Source organism: Oncorhynchus nerka, linkage group LG6 (genome assembly GCF_034236695.1).
Source record: "Oncorhynchus nerka isolate Pitt River linkage group LG6, Oner_Uvic_2.0, whole genome shotgun sequence".
NCBI classification, from domain to species: Eukaryota; Metazoa; Chordata; class Actinopteri; order Salmoniformes; family Salmonidae; genus Oncorhynchus; species Oncorhynchus nerka.
Window position 1 is genome coordinate 73637912 of NC_088401.1, and position 22874 is coordinate 73660785.

General features: G+C 48.2%; 1 protein-coding gene across 1 annotated transcript in view; it reads left to right on the plus strand.

Moving 5' to 3' along the window:
* Positions 1-5100: 5100 nt before the first annotated feature.
* LOC115122397 (glutamate receptor 1-like) overlaps positions 5101-22874 on the plus strand; it is a 141087-nt gene continuing 123313 nt past the window's right edge. Inside the window, exons 1-2 of the mRNA XM_065019862.1 lie at positions 5101-5332; positions 18203-18387. Of these exons, the coding sequence (XP_064875934.1) occupies positions 5158-5332; positions 18203-18387 (360 nt within the window). The 5' untranslated portion in view covers positions 5101-5157. The remainder of the gene's footprint in view (positions 5333-18202; positions 18388-22874) is intronic.

Consider the following 22874-nt stretch of genomic DNA (forward strand, 5'->3'; position numbering starts at 1 on the left):
AATACTCCACTGTTCTCTTTAATCTATGGTTTACCACTCCACTGTTCTCTTTACTCTACTATGGTATACCACTCCACCGTTTTCTTTAATCTATGGTATACCACTCCACTGTTCTCTTTAATCTATGGTATACCACTCCACTGTTCTCTTTAATCTATGGTATACCACTCCACTGTTCTCTTTAATCTATGGTATAACACTCCACTGTTCTCTTTACTCTACTATGGTATAACACTCCACTGTTCTCTTTAACCTATGTTATACCACTCCACTGTTCTCTTTACTCTATGGTATAATACTCCATTGTTCTCTTTACTCTACTATGGTAAAACACTCCACTGTTCACTTCTGGAGGGGAGAACTGTGAACTTTTTCTTCCACGTTTCTTCTGGTTCTATGGTATAATACAGTATTCTCACTGATCTTTGGGTTCTAAGGTATAAACAGTCATTCCCACCGCTCTGTATTCCATACTTTAGGATTCTATGGTAATCATCTCCATTGAGACAGATTATCCTCTATCAGCATGCTTTACCATACAGAAGATGAAAGACCTCATGGGGTGTAGAACTATCCTCAGCAGGGACTGAGAGGTGGAACAAAAGGAGAGGAGAAAAGAGGAAGGCAGAGGAGAGGTGAGGAGAGGTGAGGTGAGGAGAGGAGGGCAGAGGAGAGGAGCAGAGAGGAGAGTAGAGTAAAGGAGAGGAGAGGATAGGAGAGGAGAGGAGGGCAGAGGAGAGGGGAGGAGCGTAGAGTAGAGGAGAGGATGAGAGGGGAGGGCAGAGGAGAGGTAAGGAAAGGAGAGGAGAGGATAGGAGAAGAGAGGAGGGCAGAGGAGAGGGGAGGAGCGTAGAGTAGAGGAGAGGAGAGGATGAGAGGGGAGGGCAGAGGAGAGGTAAGGAAAGGAGAGGAGAGGAGGGCAGAGGAGAGGAGAAGAGGATGATTGAGAGGTGGAGAAGAGGAGACAAAACGAGTGGAGGGGAGTGGATGATCGAGGGGTGGAGGAGAGGAGAGAGAGGAGAGGAGAGGAGAGGAGAGGAGAGGAGAGAAGCGTGTGCCAGACAGAGTAGACAGATGTTAAGGGTCTTTAGTAACTCTGTGGGTCTCTGAGTCTCTGACCCTTCCTGTCATCCTCCACCCAGAGTTACATTAACAGGACATACACACAGCCAGGGCCTGCTCTGACACTTAGCAGTGTTCTCCCTGTCAGAGGAACACTGGGTAATGAGGGAGGAGAAGGGTGTGGTACGGTACTAGTCCTGGTGCTGCTGTCTCTAAGGGTTTGGTACTGTACTGGTCCTGCTGTCTCTAAGGGTTTGGTACTGTACTGGTCCTGCTGTCTCTAAGGGTTTGGTACTGTACTGGTCCTGCTGTCTCTAAGGGTTTGGTACTGTACTGGTCCTGCTGTCTCTAAGGGTTTGGTACTGTACTGGTCCTGCTGTCTCTAAGGGTTTGGTACTGTACTGGTCCTGCTGTCTCTAAGGGTTTGGTACTGTACTGGTGCTGCTGTCTCTAAGGGTTTGGTACTGTACTGGTCCTGCTGTCTCTAAGGGTTTGGTACTGTACTGGTCCTGCTGTCTCTAAGGGTTTGGTACTGTACTGGTCCTGCTGTCTCTAAGGGTTTGGTACTGTACTGGTCCTGCTGTCTCTAAGGGTTTGGTACTGTACTGGTCCTGCTGTCTCTAAGGGTTTGGTACTGTACTGGTCCTGCTGTCTCTAAGGGTTTGGTACTGTACTGGTCCTGCTGTCTCTAAGGGTTTGGTACTGTACTGGTGCTGCTGTCTCTAAGGGTTTGGTACTGTACTGGTCCTGCTGTCTCTAAGGGTTTGGTACTGTACTGGTCCTGCTGTCTCTAAGGGTTTGGTACTGTACTGGTCCTGCTGTCTCTAAGGGTTTGGTACTGTACTGGTCCTGCTGTCTCTAAGGGTTTGGTACTGTCATGGTGCTGCTGTCTCTAAGGGTTTGGTACTGTACTGGTCCTGCTGTCTCTAAGGGTTTGGTACTGTACTGGTCCTGCTGTCTCTTAGGGTTTGGTACTGTATTGGTCCTGCTGTCTCTAAGGGTTTGGTACTGTACTGGTCCTGCTGTCTCTAAGGGTTTGGTACTGTATTGGTCCTGCTGTCTCTAAGGGTTTGGTACTGTACTGGTCCTGCTGTCTCTAAGGGTTTGGTACTGTATTGGTCCTGCTGTCTCTAAGGGTTTGGTACTGTACTGGTCCTGCTGTCTCTAAGGGTTTGGTACTGTATTGGTCCTGCTGTCTCTAAGGGTTTGGTACTGTACTGGTCCTGCAGTCTCTAAGGGTTTGGTACTGTACTGGTCCTGCTGTCTCTAAGGGTTTGGTACTGTACTGGTCCTGCTGTCTCTAAGGGTTTGGTACTGTACTGGTCCTGCTGTCTCTAAGGGTTTGGTACTGTCATGGTGCTGCTGTCTCTAAGGGTTTGGTACTGTACTGGTCCTGCTGTCTCTAAGGGTTTGGTACTGTACTGGTCCTGCTGTCTCTAAGGGTTTGGTACTGTATTGGTCCTGCTGTCTCTAAGGGTTTGGTACTGTACTGGTCCTGCTGTCTCTAAGGGTTTGGTACTGTATTGGTCCTGCTGTCTCTAAGGGTTTGGTACTGTACTGGTCCTGCTGTCTCTAAGGGTTTGGTACTGTATTGGTCCTGCTGTCTCTAAGGGTTTGGTACTGTACTGGTCCTGCTGTCTCTAAGGGTTTGGTACTGTATTGGTCCTGCTGTCTCTAAGGGTTTGGTACTGTACTTGTCCTGCTGTCTCTAAGGGTTTGGTACTGTACTGGTCCTGCTGTCTCTAAGGGTTTGGTACTGTACTGGTCCTGCTGTCTCTAAGGGTTTGGTACTGTACTGGTCCTGCTGTCTCTAAGGGTTTGGTACTGTACTCGTCCTGCTGTCTCTAATGGTTTGGTACTGTACTCGTCCTGCTGTCTCTAATGGTTTGGTACTGTACTGGTCCTGCTGTCTCTGATGGTTATGTACTGTACTGGTGCTGCTGTCTCTAAGGGTTTGGTACTGTACTGGTCCTGCTGTCTCTAATGGTTTGGTACTGTACTCGTCCTGCTGTCTCTGATGGTTATGTACTGTACTGGTGCTGCTGTCTCTAATCCCTATAACTGGAGCAGCAGACTCAGGCAGAAGACCACTGATCATATGAATAAGGATTACTTATCATACCAGGGGTATCAGGTCATCATGCCAGAAGAGCTGAAGAGTGTGAATGGTTAAATGGTGAAATCAAGGTTTCTATTGGTTTTCAGTAGAGGTGGGGGTGCCGTAATCTTGCTTTCTAAAATTTACAAGAGAGTGGGAATTAATAGCAGAGTATCACGTGTACTGGTGTACTTTTTCAGAGGGTGACCATGGGAGTCGTCTGTTACAATTGTACAATTTATGAGTGGCGAGGTGCAAGTAGGCTAGTCTATTTCAGGGAGCGCTCTACGTAGGGTGAGTCACCATACATATGGAAGACACACACACACACACACACACACACACACACACACACACACACACACACACACACACACACACACACACACATGGCCTGGAGAATGCTGTTTTTTCTGCGGTGGGGCAGGCCTATTGGGCAGCGACTGTATTTGTCTGTCTCTCCCCTCCCTCCCTCCCTCCCTCCCTCCCTCCCTCCCTCCCTCCCTCCCTCCCTCCCTCCCTCCCTCCTCTGCCCCTTCCCTTGGCCCCTCCCCTCCCTTCCCTCGGCCCCTCCCCTTCCTCCCCTCTGCCCATCCCCTCACTGTAATCTGGCCCTGTGCTTTGAACAGGCTGAACATGCTGGAGCCTCAATCTGTTGGGTGAATACAGAGAAACATGAGGCCTGGACCACCCACAGACAAGACGTAGCAGAAAATAACCCAGCCCCAGACCAGCAAAGGCCAGAGCAGACCAGACCTGAGAGGGAAAAGAGAGCAGCACACTGCCAGAGCAGAGAGCAGAGATAGAGATGTCCTGTGGTGCAGTGAAAAGAGAGGAAGAGATATGTGTTGTAGTGCAGTGAAAAGAGAGGAAGAGATATGTGTTGTAGTGCAGTGAAAAGAGAGGAAGAGATATGTGTTGTGGTGCAGTGAAAAGAGAGGAAGAGATATGTGTTGTAGTGCAGTGAAAAGAGAGGAAGAGATATGTGTTGTAGTGCAGTGAAAAGAGAGGAAGAGATATGTGTTGTGGTGCAGTGAAAAGAGAGGAAGAGATATGTCTTGTGGTGCAGTGAAAAGAGAGGAAGAGATATGTGTTGTAGTGCAGTGAAAAGAGAGGAAGAGATATGTCTTGTGGTGCAGTGAAAAGAGAGGAAGAGATATGTGTCGTAGTGCAGCGAAAAGAGAGGAAGAGATATGTGTTGTGGTGCAGTGAAAAGAGATTAAGAGTGAAAATGAAGGTAACAGGATCAAAACAGATGGAGGCCATTTTGGCTCAACGGGAGGCAGTGGCAGACCAGGGAATGAGAGGGAGAGAGAGAGAAGAGAGAGAGAGAACAAGGCAGCAGGAGAGAGAGGGAGAGAGAGAGAGAGAGAGAGAGAGAGAGAGAGAGAGAGACAAAAAAGAGAGAAAAGTATGTGACATAGGAATCATGAGTACTACTGTCAGTGATATGTCAGTGGGACCCAGAGGATGCATTGATTAACCTCTCATGTCCATTTCTCACCTTTCTTTTCCACATATGTCTATCCCTCCATCTTCCACTTCTCACAGTAAACAGAAAGCACATCCTGCTACATATAAACAGTCTATCATGGTACTTAAAATGTTACCCTAATCTGTGCAGAATTTATCTCGCAATGTAACATTATGTTTTCAATCGACAGGTCTTCAGAATGTGAACCTAAATGCCAGAAAGTCAACAATGTCATCTCTTTTCTCCCCCTCCCCCTCTTCCGCTCCCCCCGCCCCTCTTCCTCTCCCTCTCTCTCTCCGTCATCCCACTCTCCTCCCCTTCCCTCTCCCCCTTCCTCTCTCTCTCCGTCTTCCCACTCTCCCTCCCTCTCCCCTTCCTCTCTCGCTCTGTCTTCCCACTCTCCCTCCCTCTCCCCCTCCCTCCCTCTCTCTCCGTCTTCCCACTCTCCTTGCCCCCAGTCTGTTCCCAGTTCTCTAAAGGTGTCTATGCTATCATTGGCCTCTACGACAGGAAGACGGTCAACATGCTGATGTCGTTCTGCGGGGCGCTGCACGTGTGTTTCGTCACGCCTTCCTTCCCCATCGAGACGGCCAACCAGTTTGTGATCCAGCTGAGACCCGAGCTACAGGACACTCTGGTGGGGGTCATAGACCACTACGGATGGACCAAGTTCGTCTACATGTACAGCTCAGATTCTGGTGAGTAAAGGGGTCAAAGGTCAAATGATGTGTTCTCTGAATAATGTCTGCATGTGAAAGAATAGCTGTACTGGGTCGGCCTGGTTATTCTTCCAACATAATTGCTGGGACCATGCTGCTCAAAAGCACAATGTCAAATAAAATATAATTGCCTGCTCAGTACGGTTCTGGTCGGCCCTACAGTGTGAAAAGACTATATCAACTTCACAATGATGCACAAATATAAGACAACACGGAACATGTTCCATTTACAGTGCATTCAGTAAGTATTCAGACCCCTTGACTTTTTCCATATTTTGTTACGATATAGCCTTATTCTAAAATTGATTAGATGTTTTTTTTCGCCCTCATCAATCTAAACACAATACCCAGAAGAAAACAGGTTTTAAAAAATGTGTGCAAATTGATTAAAAAAACAAAACATGGAAATACATTATTTATATAAGTATTCTGACCCTCGAGAATTGAAATTAAGCTCAGGTGCATCATGTTTCCATTGATCATCCAAGCCATGAGGTCAAAGGAATTCTCCGTAGAGCTCCGAGACAGGATCGTGTCTAGGCACACATCTGGGGAAGGGTATCAACAAATTTCTGAACACAGTGGCCTCCCTCATTCTTATATGGAAGCAGGCAAACTGGGAAATCGGGGGAGAAGGGCCTTGGTCAGGGTGGTTACCAAGAAACCGATGGTCACCCTGACAGAGCTCCACAGTTCCTCTGTGTAGATGGGAGAACTTTCCAGAAGGACAACCATCTCTGCAGCACTCCACCATCCCTACGGTGAAGCATGGTGGGGGCAGCATCATGCTGTGGGGATGTTTTTCAGTGGCAATAACAACGACCTCAAATTGGCCAGAAACAAAGACTTCCTTCTGAAACTCGTCAGTCTATTCTTGTTCTGAGAAATGAAGGCTATTCCATGCGAGAAATTGCCAAAAAAAAAAAAAAAGCTTTTGAACGGTTGTAACGGTTTTTTAGGTGTGAAGGAGAGTCGGACCAAAATGCGGCGTGGCTGTTGCGATCCATGTTTAATGAGACAAAGTAAACACGATTCAAATACAAAAACAATAAACGTAATACGAAAACCGAAACATCCTAACACTGGTGCTAAGTAACACACGACAGAAAAAGGACATAAGGACACTAAGGACAATCACCCATGACAAACTCAAAGAATATGGCTGCCTAAATATGGTTCCCAATCAGAGACAACGATAAACACCTGCCTCTGATTGAGAACCACTCCAGACAGCCATAGACTTTGCTAGATCACCCCACTAGCTACAATCCCAATATATACACACCACATACAAAAACCCATGCCACACCCTGGCCAGACCCAATACATGAAGATAAACACAAAATACTTCGACCAGGGCGTGACAACGGTAGTGTGTATATTTGCTAAAATGTCTAAAAATCTGTTTTTGCTTTGTCATTATGGGGTTTTGTGTGTAGACTGATGAGGGAAAAAAACATTTTAATCTATTTTAGAATAAGGCTGTAACGTAACAAAATATCAAGGGGTCTAAATACTTTCCGAATGCACGGTAGCAGACACTTACAGTCATACATTCTTTCACGTACTGGTGGTCCCGGGAATCAAACCGTCTATCCTGGCATTGCAAGCGCCATGCTCTACCAACTGAGCTACAGAGGACCACGACATTAGTGTAAAACACAACCACTGGCTGGTTTGTCAAGGTTGTCAAGGAGACCAAGTGACACGGTAGTGAAACAGAGTGATTTTCAGCTGACTATCCAGGCTAATATACGGGGGAGTTACTGGAGGTTTGGTAGGATCGCTGGGGCACAGGGTATGACGTTCCAGGTGAGTGTCAGGAATAGCTTTAGAAATGGAACATGAGCCTGTAAAATCTGCACGTTAGAGAACATTACACACACACACACACACAAACGTAGTTACGCACATACATGTACTACTGTGTTGCACGCGCACACGTAAACACGTACACAATAAATACTTCCTGCACACACACACACCTCTCTCACAGGTCCTGTCTTGTGCAAGACATCAGTTGTCATACCAACCACAGTTAGTCATTCACTGATTGCCATGGTGACAGTGGAGGGGTAAGGAGTAGCCATTGTGTCCTTTCACAGTGAAAAGCCTTTTCAGCCACGGCTCTAGGAAACACCTGCCCATGGACAGACAACACACACAAAGACACACAGACACATTGATTTGTCACACAAGGAGTAGGAGAGTGTTGAATATCTCTAAAGCTCTCATTTTGTCAGGGTATTTGAAAAGCATACTTGTATGTCAGCAAGAGGAAAGCAAACACGTTTCAGCTTCTTCATTTTCTGTCGGTGCAAAAAAAAAACAGAAAAGATGACGCACCTGTCCACACCAGGTGTCTCCCCTCCTCTCCTCCCAGTCTCTCCCCTCCTCTCCTCCTAGTCTCTCCCCTCCTCTCCTCCCAGTATCTCCCCTCCTCTCCTCCTAGTCTCTCCCCTCGTCTCCTCCTAGTCTCTCCCCTCCTCTCCTCCTAGTCTCTCCCCTCCTCTCCTCCCAGTCTCTGCCCTCCTCTACTCCCAGTTTCTCCCCTCCTCTCCTCCCAGTCTCTCCCCTCCTCTCTTCCCAGTCTCCCCTCCTCTCCTCCTAGTCTCTCCCCTCCTCTCCTCCCAGTCTCTCCCCTCCTCTCCTCCCAGTCTCTCCCCTACTCTCCTCCCAGTCTCTCCCCTCCTCTCCTCCTAGTCTCTCCCCTCCTCTCCTCCTAGTCTCTCCCCTCCTCTCCTCCTAGTCTCTCCCGTCCTCTCCTCCTAGTTTCTCCCCTCCTCTCCTCCTAGTCTCTCCCCTCCTCCCCTCCTTGTCTCTGCACTCCTCTCCCAGTCTTTCCCCTCCTCTCCTCCCAGTCTCTCTCCTCCTCTCCTCCCAGTCTCTCCCCTCCTCTCCTCCTAGTCTCTCCCCTCCTCCCCTCCCAGTCTCTCCCTCCTCTCCCCTCCTCTCCCCCAGAGTCTCACCTCCTCTCCCCTCCTCTCCCCTCCACTCCTCCCAGTTTCTCACCTCCACTCCTCCCAGTTTCTCCCCTCCACTCCTCCCAGTCTCTCCCCTTCTCTCCTCCCGGTCTCTCCCCTCCTCTCCTCCCAGTCTCTCCCCTTCTCTCATCCCAGTCTCTCCCCTCCTCTACTCCCAGTTTCTCCCCTCCTCTCCCCTTCTCTCCTCTCATTGTCTCCCCTCCTCCCCTCCCAGTCTCTCCTCTCCCTCATCTCCCTCCTCTCCTCCCAGTCTCTCACCTCCTCTCCCCTCCTCTCCCCCTCCACCTCCCCCAGTCTCTCCCATCCACTCCTCCCAGTTTCTCCACTCCATTCCTCCCAGGCTCTCCCCTTGTCACCTCCCTGTCTCTCCCCCTATCCTTCCAGTCTCTCCCCTCCTCTCCTCCCAGTCTCTCCCCTCATCTCCCCTCCTCTCCTCCCAGTCTCTCCCCTTCTCTCCTCTCCTTTCCTCCCAGTCTCTCCCCTCCTCCCCCTCCACTCCTCCCAGTCTCTCCCCTCCTCTCCTCCTAGTCTCTCCCCTCCTCTACTCCCAGTTTCTCCCCTCCTCTCCCCTCCTCTCCTCCCAGTCTCTCCCCTCCTCTCCTCCCAGTGTCTACCCTACACTCCTCCCAGTCTCTCCACTCCTCTACTCCCAGTTTCTCCCCTCCACTCCTCCCAGTCTCTCCCCTTCTCTCCTGCCAGTCTCTCCCCTTCTCTCCTCCCAGTCTCACCCCTCCTATACCCAGTTTGTCCCCTCCTCTCCCCTCCACTCCTCCCAGTCTCTCCCCTCCTGTCCTACCAGTCTCTCCCCTCCTCTCCTCCCAGTCTCTCCGCTCCTCTCCCCCACTCCTCTCCCCTCCTCTCCTCCCAGTCTCTCCCCTCCTCTACTCCCAGTCTCTCCCCTTCTCTCCCCTCCTATCCTCCCAGTCTCTCCCCTCCTCTCCTCCCAGTCTCTGCCCTCCTCTCCCCTCCTCTCCTCCCAGTCTCTCCCCTCATCTCCCTCCCTCTACTCCCAGTTTCTACCCTCCTCTCCCCTCCACTCCTCCCAGTCTCTCCCCTCCTCTCCTCCCAGTCTCTCCCCTCCTCTTCCCTCCTCTCCTCCCAGTCTCTCCCCTCCTTTCCTCCCAGTCTCTCCCCTTCTCTCCTCTCCTCTCCTCCCATTCTCCCCTCCTCTACTCCCAGTTTCTCCCCTTCTCTCCTCCGTCTCTCCCTTTCTCTCCTCCCAGTCTCTCCCCTTCTCTCCTCCCAGTCTCACCCCTCCTATACCCAGTTTCTCCCCTCCTCTCCCCTCCACTCCTCCCAGTCTCTCCCTCCTCTACTCCCAGTCTCTCACCTTCTCTCCCCTCCTATCCTCCCAGTCTCTCCCCTCCTCTCCTCCCAGTCCCTGCCCTCCTCTCCCCTCCTCTCCTCCCAGTCTCTCCCCTCATCTCCCCTCCTCTACTCCCAGTTTCTACCCTCCTCTCCCCTCCACTCCTCCCAGTCTCTCCCCTCCTCTCCTCCCAGTCTCTCCCCTCCTCTCCCCCTCTCCTCCCAGTCTCTCCCCTCCTCTCCTCCCAGTCTCTCCCCTTCTCTCCTCTCCTCTCCTCCCATTCTCCCCTCCTCTACTCCCAGTTTCTCCCCTCCTCTACTCCCAGTTTCTCCCCTTCTCTCCTCCGTCTCTCCCTTTCTCTCCTCCCAGTCTCTCCCCTTCTCTCCTCCCAGTCTCACCCCTCCTATACCCAGTTTCTCCCCTCCTCTCCCCTCCACTCCTCCCAGTCTCTCCCCTCCTCTCCTCCCAGTCTCTCCCCTCCTCTCCTCCCAGTCTCTCGCCTCCTCTCCCTCATCTCCTCCCAGTCTCTCCGCTCCTCTCCCTCCTCTCCTCCCAGTCTCTCCCCTCCTCTACTCCCAGTTTCTCCCCTCCTCTCCCCTCCACTCCTCCCAGTCTCTCCCCTCCTCTCCTCCCAGTCTCTCCCCTCCTCTCCTCCCAGTCTCTCGCCTCCTCTCCCCTCATCTCCTCCCAGTCTCTCTGCTCCTCTCCCCCTCCTCTCCCCTCCTCTCCTCCCAGTCTCTCCCCTCCTCTACTCCCAGTTTCTCCCCTCCTCTCCCTCCACTCCTCCCAGTCTCTCCACTCCTCTCCTCCCAGTCTCTCGCCTCCTCTCCCCTCATCTCCTCCCAGTCTCTCCGCTCCTCTCCCCCCTCCTCTCCCCTCCACTCCTCCCAGTCTCTCCCCTCCTCTCCTCCTAGTCTCTCCCCTCCTCTCCCCTCCTCTCCTCCCAGTCTCTCCCCTCATCTCCCCTCCTCTACTCCCAGTTTCTCCCCTCCTCTCCCCTCCACTCCTCCCAGTCTCTCCCCTCCTCTCCTCCTAGTCTCTCCCCTCCTCTCCCTCCTCCTCTCCTCCCAGTCTCTCCCCTCCTCTCCCCTCCTCTCCTCCCAGTCTCTCCCCTCATCTCCCTCCTCTCCTCCCAGTGTCTACCCTGCACTCCTCCCAGTCTCTCCACTCCTCTACTCCCAGTCTCTCCCCTCCTCTCCTCCTAGTCTCTCCCCTCCTCTCCTCCCAGTCTCTCCCTCCTCTCCCCTCCTCTCCTCCCAGTCTCTCCCCTCATCTCGCCTCCTCTCCTCCCAGTCTCTCCCCTTCTCTCCTCTCCTTTCCTCCCAGTCTCTCCCCTCCTCTACTCCCAGTTTCTCCCCTCCTCTCCCCTCCACTCCTCCCAGTCTCTCCCCTCCTCTCCTCCCAGTCTCTCGCCTCCTCTCCCCTCATCTCCTCCCAGTCTCTCCCCTCCTCTCCTCCCAGTCTCTCGCCTCCTCTCCCCTCATCTCCTCCCAGTCTCTCTGCTCCTCTCCCCCCTCCTCTCCCCTCCTCCTAGTCTCTCCCCTCCTCTACTCCCAGTCTCTCCCCTTCTCTCCCCTCCTTTCCTCCCAGTCTCTCCCCTCCTCTACTCCCTGTTTCTCCCCTCCTCTCCCCTCCACTCCTCCCAGTCTCTCCCTCCTCTCCTCACAGACTCTGCCCTCCTCTCCCCTCCTCTCCTCCCAGTCTCTCCCCTCATCTCCCTCCTCTCCTCCCAGTCTCTCCCCATCTCTCCACTCCTCTCCTCCCAGTCTCTCCCCTCATCTCCTCTCCTCTCCTCCCATTCTCCCCTCCTCTACTCCCCCGTTTCTCCCCTTCTCTCCTCCCGATCTCTCCCCTTCTCTCCTCCCAGTCTCACCCCTCCTATACCCAGTTTCTCGCCTCCTCTCCCCTCATCTCCTCCCAGTCTCTCCGCTCCTCTCCCCTCCTCTCCTCCCGGTCTCTCCCCTCTTTTCACCTCCCCTCCCCTCCTCCCAGCCAATCAGCTGTAGCCTACCTATAATGCTGTGCCATCTGTCTCAGGTGTTGTGTGTTTCAGAGCATAACTGTCAAGCTACACTAAACTCTGCATACGCTGGCAGTGTGTGTGTATGCATGCCTACGTGTTTATGTATTTGTGTGTGTATGCATTCTTGTTTGCGTGCGTGCATGTCCCTTTGTGTGTGCTGTGACTGCTGAGTGATGTTACACTCTCTGAAATAAAGCCAGTTTAATGACAACTGTGAGACCTTGATAAACTGTCACTCTGTCAGTCTGTCTGGACACACAACAGGACTGTGACAGAGGGGGTTTCACACAGAGGACTGATCCTTGTGATTCATAGAAGCCATGATAGCTAGAGCGCCATGCATGTCCCAGTGATGTTTTTATCTCCCATGATCCCTTTATCGGCCAGTGAGGGACTGCATTGCCATTAACCCTGCTGTTTGTGTGTTGGCGTGTGTGTGTGCACGCATGTGTGTGTGTGTGTGTGTGTGTGTTTGTGTGTGTGTGTGCGTGCGTGCGTGTGTAATTGAGCGGTGGGATGGAGAGTTCTGGAATCCATATCATCATCCATATTGCCTCCTGTTGCCTGGATACTATTCTCCAGCTGCCTTGTCCAAAGGGTTATTTTAAGCCTGTAAGAAAAATTGGTGTTTGTTCGGTTATAGTGTGTGTGTGTGCTTGCATGCGTGTGTGTGTGCGTTTGTGTGTGTGTGTGTGTGTATGTGTGTGCCTGTGCAGCTGTGTGTCTTCATGCCGTTGTCGATGGCACTTTGTTCCCTATCACAAGGCTAAATAGAGGTATACAGACAGGCACCTTTGTGAGTGTAGATTATAGCAGTCTGTGTTTAGTCCCCCAGCAGGGCTCTCTCTTTGGTAGACTGGTCTGGGAGTCACCATCCATTGCTATGCAGGCCTGAATGTGGATTAAAGTTGAATGCCTGGGGGAGAGATTAAGGTATCCATACATTTATGCAGGTGTGTGTGTGTGTGTGTGTGTGTGTGTGTGTGTGTGTGTGTGTGTGTGTGTGTGTGTGTGTGTGTGTGTGTGTGTGTGTGTGAGAATGCGTGCGTACGTTTGTGCGTGAATGCTTGCATGGGTCATTGTGTTCATGCAGGTATTTATTGTTGCACACATTTCAGCACCTTGACACATTTCAGCACCTTGACACATTTCAGCACCTTGACACATTTCAGCATCTTTGTTGATGTTGAGCACATCCTTCTTCATATTACCATCTTCCATCACAGCCCAAAGGCTTTATGGTCGAATATATTTAGAACTTCTCTTTATAAATATTACTTTTTTAAGCGCTTTAACTGGAAAGTCTCCTTTCCAAATTGCACTCTATTTCCTAAAGTAGTGCACAATAAAGGGAATAGGGTGCCATTTGGTATGCACAGAGTGAACATAAAGATACATCTCTGAGTGTTGCCATTGTCCTGCAGTCGCAGGGATTTTAAAACTATTTTCTCCCCAGATAACATCTGTGTAGATGTGTTACTGAGCATCAGCTGTTAACTTCTAAAGTGTGTCTCTTTTTATTTTCAGATGCCTGGAAACAGTGAAAAGAAATGTTCACGTCCATTAACACCCTCATAAACAATATTCACAAAATGGCCCTTTTTAGTGAATAAAAATAAATAAAATTATCTGTCTCTCTCTCCTCCCACGTGTCGGTCTCTCCATGTGTTAGTCCAATTAGTTCTTATGAGGGCCAGATTCCATTATTAGTTCTTATGAGGGACAGATTCCATTACTAGTTCTTATGAGGGCCAGATTCCATTAGTAGTTCTTATGAGGGACAGATTCCATTACTAGTTCTTATGAGGGCCAGATTCCATTATTAGTTCTTATGAGGGACAGATTCCATTATTAGTTCTTATGAGGGCCAGATTCCATTATTAGTTCTTATGAGGGCCAGATTCCATTATTAGTTCTTATGAGGGCCAGATTCCATTATTAGTTCTTATGAAGGCCAGATTCCATTATTAGTTCTTATGAGGGCCAGATTCCATTATTAGTTCTTATGAGGGCCAGATTCCATTATTAGTTCACACGAGGGCCAGATTCCATTATTAGTTATTTTGAAGGCCATATTCCATTATTAGTTTTTATGAGGGCGAGATTCCATTATTAGTTCTTATGAGGGCCAGATTCCATTATTAGTTCTTATGAGGACCAGATTCCATTATTAGTTCACATGAGGGCCAGATTCCATTATTAGTTCTTATGAGGACCAGATTCCATTATTAGTTCTTGTGAGGACCAGATTCCATTATTAGTTCTTATGAGGACCAGATTCCATTATTAGTTCTTATGAGGACCAGATTCCATTATTAGTTCTTATGAGGACCAGATTCCATTACTAGTTCTTATGAGGACCAGATTCCATTATTAGTTCACATGAGGGCCAGATTCCATGATTAGTTATTTTGAGGGCCAGATTCCATTATTAGTTCTTATGAGGACCAGATTCCATTATTAGTTCTTATGAGGGCCAGATTCCATTATTAGTTCTTATGAGGACCAGATTCCATTATTAGTTCTTATGAGGACCAGATTCCATTACTAGTTCTTTTGAGGGACAGATTCCATTATTAGTTATTTTGAGGGCCAGATTCCATTATTAGTTATTTTGAGGGCCAGATTCCATAATTAGTTCTTATGAGGGTTCTTTTCATGGTGTGCAGACTCAGATTTGTGTTTCCGATTCAACCTCCTTGTTCTATTTCAGGGAGTAGGGGGCAGACAGGTTTTACTTTGACTAGAATAATTATGTGTGTTCTTGTGGAAAAGGGGTGCAGACTGCAGATTGTGAGATTGAGCTCTAGGGAGCTGGCCATGGTCCTGGAATCACACCACGACAACAGAAGGTTGAGAAGAAAAAAGATAGAAAGCAAAAGAGTGTTTTCTGTCTGAGGAGTTGACCATGGTCCTGTAGTTTCAGAGTGGATAGTTGGCCTGAAACAAACCACTCTGAAACAGAGGAGTTGACCATGGTCCTGAAAGCAGAAGCTCCGTCTATGGAGTTCTCTGCTGCCCATAGCAGTCAATGGTTTAATGTGACTGGCTGCTGGGTTTGAAACCAAGTATTCTGAACACCACTGGACTGTATTTGCCCCATGTCCGATTTCTCAAGTGATTTATGTGATTTGACACATTGTATTTATCAGGTGTCACCAACCCCTTTTTAACCACTTCTCAACCTCTCCTCTAAACCATCCAACGGAGCCAGGCATCCATCACCTTTCAACATAACTCTGACTAGTTAGAAACACACCAACAACCCTGCTGCTAATATGGCATGTGAAATATGTAAAGAGGGTCATATGGCATGTTTGATGATTCTCTCTAGTGCAGTTGTGACTGGCTGTGTGGAAAACAGCTTCATGTATTAGCTTAGCTTATAATGTAATTGTTATAATTCAGTATTTGGTTTAGTAATGGCCGCCGCTCTGCAGTTGGTAAAAGCTTTGTTTACCTTCTGGAATAACTGTCTGTCCCCTCCCAGGAGGATTCTGATTGGTCTAATATGATACTGTGTGTGTGTGTGTGCCTCCCACACTGTAAATCTGCAGCCATGATCGATGTGTTCCCTAATGGCCTCTTGTTTCCTGTCCCTGTTCTGAGCCGCGAGCCCATTGGTTCCCTAGCCTGTTCCCCCATGATACTTTAGTGCATTAGCAGCCTATGGGGACAGCTTAATGGAGTGGCCTGGATGTAATTGGTGCCTCTGAGGGACTGTCTGTGTCTGTGTGTGTGTGCAGGGCCAGCCCTAGCCTTTTGGGGGCCCTTAGTGAGATTTAGTTAGGGGTACCCCACCTCGCGGAAAAACATTTTAGTGGTCATGCAATTCTACACATGTTGCCATGGGGAAGAGAAAAAAGAACAGTTTTACAGCTATTTCCCTGCAATTCTACACATGTTGCCATGGGGAAGAGAAAAAAGAACAGTTTTACAGCTATTTCCCTGCAATTCTACACATGTTGCCATGGGGAAGAGAAAAAAGAACAGTTTTACAGCTATTTCCCTGCAATTCTACACATGTTGCCATGGGGAAGAGAAAAAAGAACAGTTTTACAGCTATTTCCCTGCAATTCTACACATGTTGCCATGGGGAAGAGAAAAAAGAACAGTTTCACAGCTATTTCCCTGCAATTCTACACATGTTGCCATGGGGAAGAGAAAAAAGAACAGTTTTACAGCTATTTCCCTGCAATTCTACACATGTTGCCATGGGGAAGAAAAAAAAGAACAGTTTTACAGCTATTTCCCTGCAATTCTACACGTGTTGCCATGGGGAAGAAAAAAAAGAACAGTTTTACAGCTATTTCCCTGCAATTTGTCTGTGATTTTCTTTTGTCGTTTTAATTATCATTTTCTGCAATTCTACACATTTTGTATGACTTATGCCATGTATCTGAGTGACAATGACTAACATAAACAATGGGTGACCAATGGAGGTTAGGGCTTCTGGGCATGTGCCCTGCGTTGCCAGGATTCGGTCATGATTACTACAAGTTTAAACAGCTGGCTAGACAAACTTCCAATCTAAAAAATGTTAGCTGAAATGGGCTAATTGAGTGAGTCTCAGTGACTGACATAACAAGAGAAAAACTGCTGATGCACAACCAAATTTTGAAATTGTACCTTCTGTATTCCACGATTTTAACTCTAAATAGTAAGTTGAGACCCCAATTGAGTTCCAAAAAAAATACATATATAAAAAAATGGTCGGGGGCCCCTTGCGGCCAGGGGCCCTAAGCAGCCACTTATGTCGCTTATGCTTGTGGTCACCCTGGTGTGTGTGGTGCGCATTTGTTTGTGCACGTTCGTGTGTGTGTGTGTGTGTGTGTGTGTGTGTGTGTGTGTGTGTGTGTGTGTGTGTGTGTGTGTGTGTGTGTGTGTGTGTGTGGAGTGATTATTCAGAGTAACACCAAGTGCTGTAACAACATATCTGTACATGGCATCCCAGTCGTTATAATGAATTTTCCCTCTGGAGCCGGTAATCATATATTACATCACTGTGCTGTCAGAGAAAGTCTTATGATGGATAGGTCTATGTTAGCATGAAAGCTTTGTTATTGATGGATAGGTCTATGTTAGCATGAATGCTTTGTTATTGATGGATAGGTCTATGTTAGCATGAAAGCTGTGTTATTGATGGATAGGTCTATGTTAGCATGAAAGCTTTGTTATTGATGGATAGGTCTATGTTAGCATGAAAGCTTTGTTATTGATGGATAGGTCTATGTTAGCATGAAAGCTGTGTTATTGATGGATAGGTCTATGTTAGCATGAAAGCTTTGTTATTGATGGATAGGTCTATGTTAGCATGAAAGCTTTGTTATTGATGGATAGGTCTATGTTAGCATGAAAGCTTTGTTATTGATGGATAGGTCTATGTTAGCATGAAAGCTGTGTTATTGATGGATAGGTCTATGTTAGCATGAAAGCTTTGTTATTGATGGATAGGTCTATGTTAGCATGAAAGCTTTGTTATTGATGGATAGGTCTATGTTAGCATGAAAGCTTTGTTATTGATGGATAGGTCTATGTTAGCATGAAAGCTTTGTTATTGATGGATAGGTCTATGTTAGCATGAAAGCTGTGTTAATGATGGATAGGTCTATGTTAGCATGAAAGCTGTGTTATTGATGGATAGGTCTATGTTAGCATGAAAGCTTGGTTATTGATGGATATGTCTTATTGGGCAAGATGCTTCTTGGACTTAGTGGTCAAGATGCTTCTTGGGCTTAGTGGGCAAAATGCTTCTTGGGCTTATTGGGCAAGATGCTTCTTGGGCTTAGTGGGAAAGGTGCTTCTTGGGCTTAGTGGGAAAGGTGCTTCTTGGGCTTATTGGGCAAAATGCTTCTTGGGCTTTTGGGCAAGATGTTTCTTGGCCTTAGTGGGAAAGGTGCTTCTTGGGCTTTTGGGCAAAATGCTTCTTGGGCTTTTGGGAAAGGTGCTTCTTGGGCTTAGTGGGAAAGGTGCTTCTTGGGCTATTGGGAAAGGTGCTTCTTGGGCTTAGTGGGAAAGGTGCTTCTTGGGCTTAGTGGGAAAGGTGCTTCTTGGGCTAGTGGGAAAGGTGCTTCTTGGGCTTATTGGGAAAGGTGCTTCTTGGGATTAGTGGGAAAGGTGCTTCTTGGGCTTAGTGGGAAAGGTGCTTCTTGGGCTAGTGGGAAAGGTGCTTCTTGGGCTTAGTGGGAAAGGTGCTTCTTGGGCTTAGTGGGAAAGGTGCTTCTTGGGCTTAGTGGGAAAGGTGCTTCTTGGGCTTAGTGGGAAAGGTGCTTCTTGGGCTTAGTGGGAAAGGTGCTTCTTGGGCTTAGTGGGAAAGGTGCTTCTTGGGCTTAGTGGGAAAGGTGCTTCTTGGGCTTTTGGACAAGATGCTTGGTTTCTAAGATATGTCAGTCATACAGTGTAAATGATGTCATACCATGCATCCAAAATGACACCCTATTCACCATGTACTGCACCAGGGAACCAGGGAATAGGATGCCTTTTGGAACACAGCCATAGTTCACCTCTAACCCATGACCTTTGCCCCTGACCTGTAGGCCTGTCTGTGCTGCAGAAGGTCCTGGACACGGCTGCTGAGAGGAGCTGGCTGGTGACGTCTGTCAACGTGGAGACCATGACGGAGACCTCGTTCCTCAAGGTGTTCCAAGACCTGGACAAGAGGAAGGAGGGACAGATCATCATCGACTGTGAGACCGAAAGACTCACCTCCATCCTCAAAAAGGTAACAAGATAGAGAGACTCACCTCAACCCTAAAAACGGTAACGAGACTGTGACATTGCAGGAGTCATCTGCATCGCTAGTAGTGGCCCAGCAATGGCAAAAATGGTAAGCAGCTACCATACATAAGCCAGAACTTTGCCAGACCTGGTTTGTTCAGAACTGTGCCACATAAAAATGCCTGTCAGATGACAAAAGTAGGCATGATTTGGGTCGTTATACTCTGGCTTTCTGTGAATTAATTGAATCCAGACATTTGAGAAAGCATCACTCTGTTGCACGTGAGACATAATTAACATGAATTCTCAGTGAAATAAACACCACATAGCTAGCAGAGAAAGACAGAGAGTAATAAAGAGAGAGAGAAGAGAAACAGAGAGACAGGTTGACGTTTATTGTCATGAATCTTGCCGTGGAGGCAGAACTGAGCAATTTCCGCTAGATAGGCCAGCTGCAAAGTCAAAATAGGCTTATATGTGACCTCAGTTGAGGAACAATGGGAAAGTAATTCTGCTTTAAAATTTGATAAACTTGTAACTCCACTTTTGAGAAAATGGTCCATTAATGTTTTGGTACACCTACTGGAGAGCACTTCTTTGTCTACACCCATTCAGCATCATTCACACCCTCTTAAGCCTTAGCCCCACCCATCTATTTAAGGATTCACATCTGAGGCCATGTGCTAAAAAGAGTGAGTAAGGTAGTATAGTAAACAACCAAAGATTTCAAAACAAAGTGTTTGAAAGTAGTAGGAACAACTCCAGGTAAAAATACATTGATGTAGTCCTTGGCCTACAGTGCATTTGGAAAGTATTCAGACCCCTTTACTTTTTCCATATTTTGTTACTTTACAGCCTTATTCTAAAATAGATTAAATTGTATTTTTTCCCTATCAATCTACACACAATACTCCATAATGACAAAGCAAACAGAAATATCACATTTAAGTATTCAGACCCTTTACTCAGTACTTTGGTGAAGCACCTTTGGCAGTGATTGTAGCCTCAAGTCTTCTTGGATATGACACTTCAAGCCTGGCACACCTGTACTTGGTGAGTTTCTCCCATTCTTCTATGCAGATCCTCTCAAGTTCTGTCAGGTTGGATGGGGAGATTCGCTGCACAGCTATTTTCAGGTCTCTCCAGAGATGTTCGATCGATCGGGTTCAAGTCCGGGCTCTGGCTGGGCCACTCAAAGACATTCAGAGACATGTCCCGAAGCCACTCCTGCATTTTCTTGCGTGTGTGCTTAGGGTCGTTGTAATGTTGGAAGGTGAACTTTCGCCTCCCTCTGAGGTCCTGAGCACTCTGGAGCAGATTTTCATCAAGGATCTCTCTCTAATTTGCTCCGTTAATCTTTTCCTCGATTATGACTAGTCTCCCAGTCCCTGCCGCATAAAAACAACCCCACAGCATGATGCTGCCGGCACCATACTTCACCGTAAGGAGGGTGCCAGGTTTCCTCGAGACGTGACGCTTGGCATTCAGGCCATAGAGTTCAATATTGGTTTCATTAAACCAGAGATTTTTGTTTCTCATGGTCTGAGAGTCTTTAAGTGCCTTTTGGCAATCTCCAAGCGGGCTGTCATGTGCCTCTAACTGTGTCTTCCATCTGGCCACTCTATCATAATGGCCTGATTGGTGGGGTGCTGCAGAGATGGTTGTCCTTCTGGAAGGTTCTCCCATCTCCACAGAGGAACTTTCGAGCTTGGTCAGAGTAACCATTGGGTTCTTAGTCAGCTCCCTGACCAAGGCCCTTCTCCCCCAATTGCTCAACTTCTTCCATTTAAGAATGATGGAGGCCACTGTGTTCTTGGAGACCTTCAATGCTGCAAACATTTTTTGGTACCCTTCCCCAGATCTGTGGCTCAGCACAATCCTTTCTCGGAGCTCCACAGACAATTCCTTCGACTAGGTTCAATGTTAGCTAGCTATGCAATGCAAATGGTTTCCTGAGATATGTATAATGTAAATATACAGATCGCACACTTAATGTTAGCTAGCGAGCCAGCAAGCTAACGTTGGCTAGCTAGCTAACCGTACCTTTTAACCTGCAGAAAAACAACTTTGACAACATTTGAAATGTATAATATCTGAAAATGACCCGTATACATGGATGAAGGCTTCACGGCAGCGTGTCTCTTCTGTTTGGTTTGTAGCTACAGCTTGTTAGGCCTGTTGTTGTGTCAAGTCACTCTGGTTCACACTGATTGTGTGCAAAATGTCATCCATCACAATGTTTTCCCACTGATCTTTGTCGATAGCGCTTGCTAAATTCAGAGCAGCAATGTTGTTGAGAGCTGTAGAAACGCTTTTGCAGATCTGCATGGCTAACGTTATATCTTTCAAAAAAAATGTAGTAGAAAGGATTATCTACACATACTGAGCATCTCCTGTTATAGACAGAAGCGAGCTACGTGGCTACCCATCTGAACTCATCTCTCAGCATATTCAACCCATCCGTTATCTCAGCCAATCATGGCTAGCAGGAAGGTTCCTGACTTTTTCCGTGGCTAAACCTACTAGGCTCGTAATTTAACAATTTGATCCGTTTTTACAAACGACATACAGGTTTGTTATTAAGGCATTAAGGCACATGGTGTGGTTAGGGTTAGTTAGGGTTTCAGAGTTGGACTTTCTGGCTGTGCCAGATAGTGACCCGTTTGTAGAGCTACCTACAGGGTAAGATTATTGACAATAAAGGCCAAACTGTGGATAAGAGGATCCTCCCAGGCAGCAGTCGTCCAGTGTACTGTATTAGTCTCAGTGTATTAGAGACAGGAGATATAGATACGGTTAGGTTGACATTTGGAGCTGTAGAGAAACACTTACTCACCACGCTACTGCTGCCTGGGAAGGGTGTATCCTGGCATAGCAATTAATGACACACACACACACACACACACACACACACACACACACACACACACACACACGCACCACTCCACCACACATATGCGTCCTTCCCCCTCCCACACACACATAAAAACAGAAAGAGCCCGAGACCTCTTTCCCCTCTCTCTCCTCCAACGCTTGGCTCTAGCTGTGTGAAGACAGTGTCCCCTCTCTCCTCCAACGCTTGGCTCTAGCTGTGTTAAGACAGTGTCCCCTTTCTCTCCTACAATGCTTGGCTCTAGCTGTGTGAAGACAGTGTCCCCTCTCTCTCCTCCAACGCTTGGCTCTAGCTGTGTGAAGACAGTGTCCCCTCTCTCTCCTCCAACGCTTGGCTTTAGCTGGGTGAAGACATTGTCCCCTCTCTCTCCTCCAACGCTTGGCTCTAGCTGGGTGAAGACATTGTCCCCTCTCTCTCCTCCAACGCTTGGCTCTAGCTGTGTGAAGACAGTGTCCCCTCTCTCTCCTCCAACGCTTGGCTCTAGCTGTGTGAAGACAGTGTCCCCTCTCTCTCCTCCAACGCTTGGCTCTAGCTGTGTGAGGACAGTGTCTGGTGTGTGTGAGTGTTATTGATGACCTGGTGCCCACAGTTAAGGTAGTTGCATCACTTCTCACCAGTTTACAGCAGCGGAGCCACAGCGGTTCTCAGCTCAGACAGACTCCATCCATCACAGAGGTCTGCTCCCGGCTCTCTGCCTCTATAGCAGCCTGTGTTTTACACACTCACACACACAGACACACAGACACACACACACTGCCCCGTCACCCTCTAAACCCGCAGGTATCTTCACCCAATATACAGACCCAAATTCTCACCAGATAATGTCAGAGGATATATGAATGGGGACATGTTTATTTTTACTCTTGGAATGCCTATGTAGCCCCTTTAAATATGGAACATGAATAGCCACAACAGAATCTTTGATTCATAAAGGTTTATGTCAAGAGAGTGGACCTTTGTTTTCTAACAGGACACGCTGCGTGAGGGCCATAGGGTCAAAAGTGGGGAATTATAGGGAAAAGCATTTGGGACGCCCGTAAGGACTACAGAGATTTGAGTGTTTATTGTGAAATCAGTTGGGGCCTCATGGAAACTACGCTAGCACACTGTCCATGTATCTTCCCCAGTGTGACTGTATCTTGGCCATCATCTTCCCCCAGTGTGACTGTATCTTGGCCATCATCTTCCCCAGTGTGACTGTATCTTGGCCATCATCTTCCCCCAGTGTGACTGTATCTTGGCCATCATCTTCCCCCAGTGTGACTGTATCTTGGCCATCATCTTCCCCCAGTGTGACTGTATCTTGGCCATCATCTTCCCCAGTGTGACTGTATCTTGGCCATCATCTTCCCCAGTGTGACTGTATCTTGGCCATCATCTTCCCCCAGTGTGACTGTATCTTGGCCATCATCTTCCCCAGTGTGACTGTATCTTGGCCATCATCTTCCCCCAGTGTGACTGTATCTTGGCCACCATCTTCCCCCAGTGTCTTGGGTATCAGCGTCTCTCCTCTCCTGTGTTTTCCTTGCTGGAGGCTGTGCTGTAGGACATGCCTTGTGCTAGGGTCACCCTTAATAACTAATGCAACTGTCTGCTTT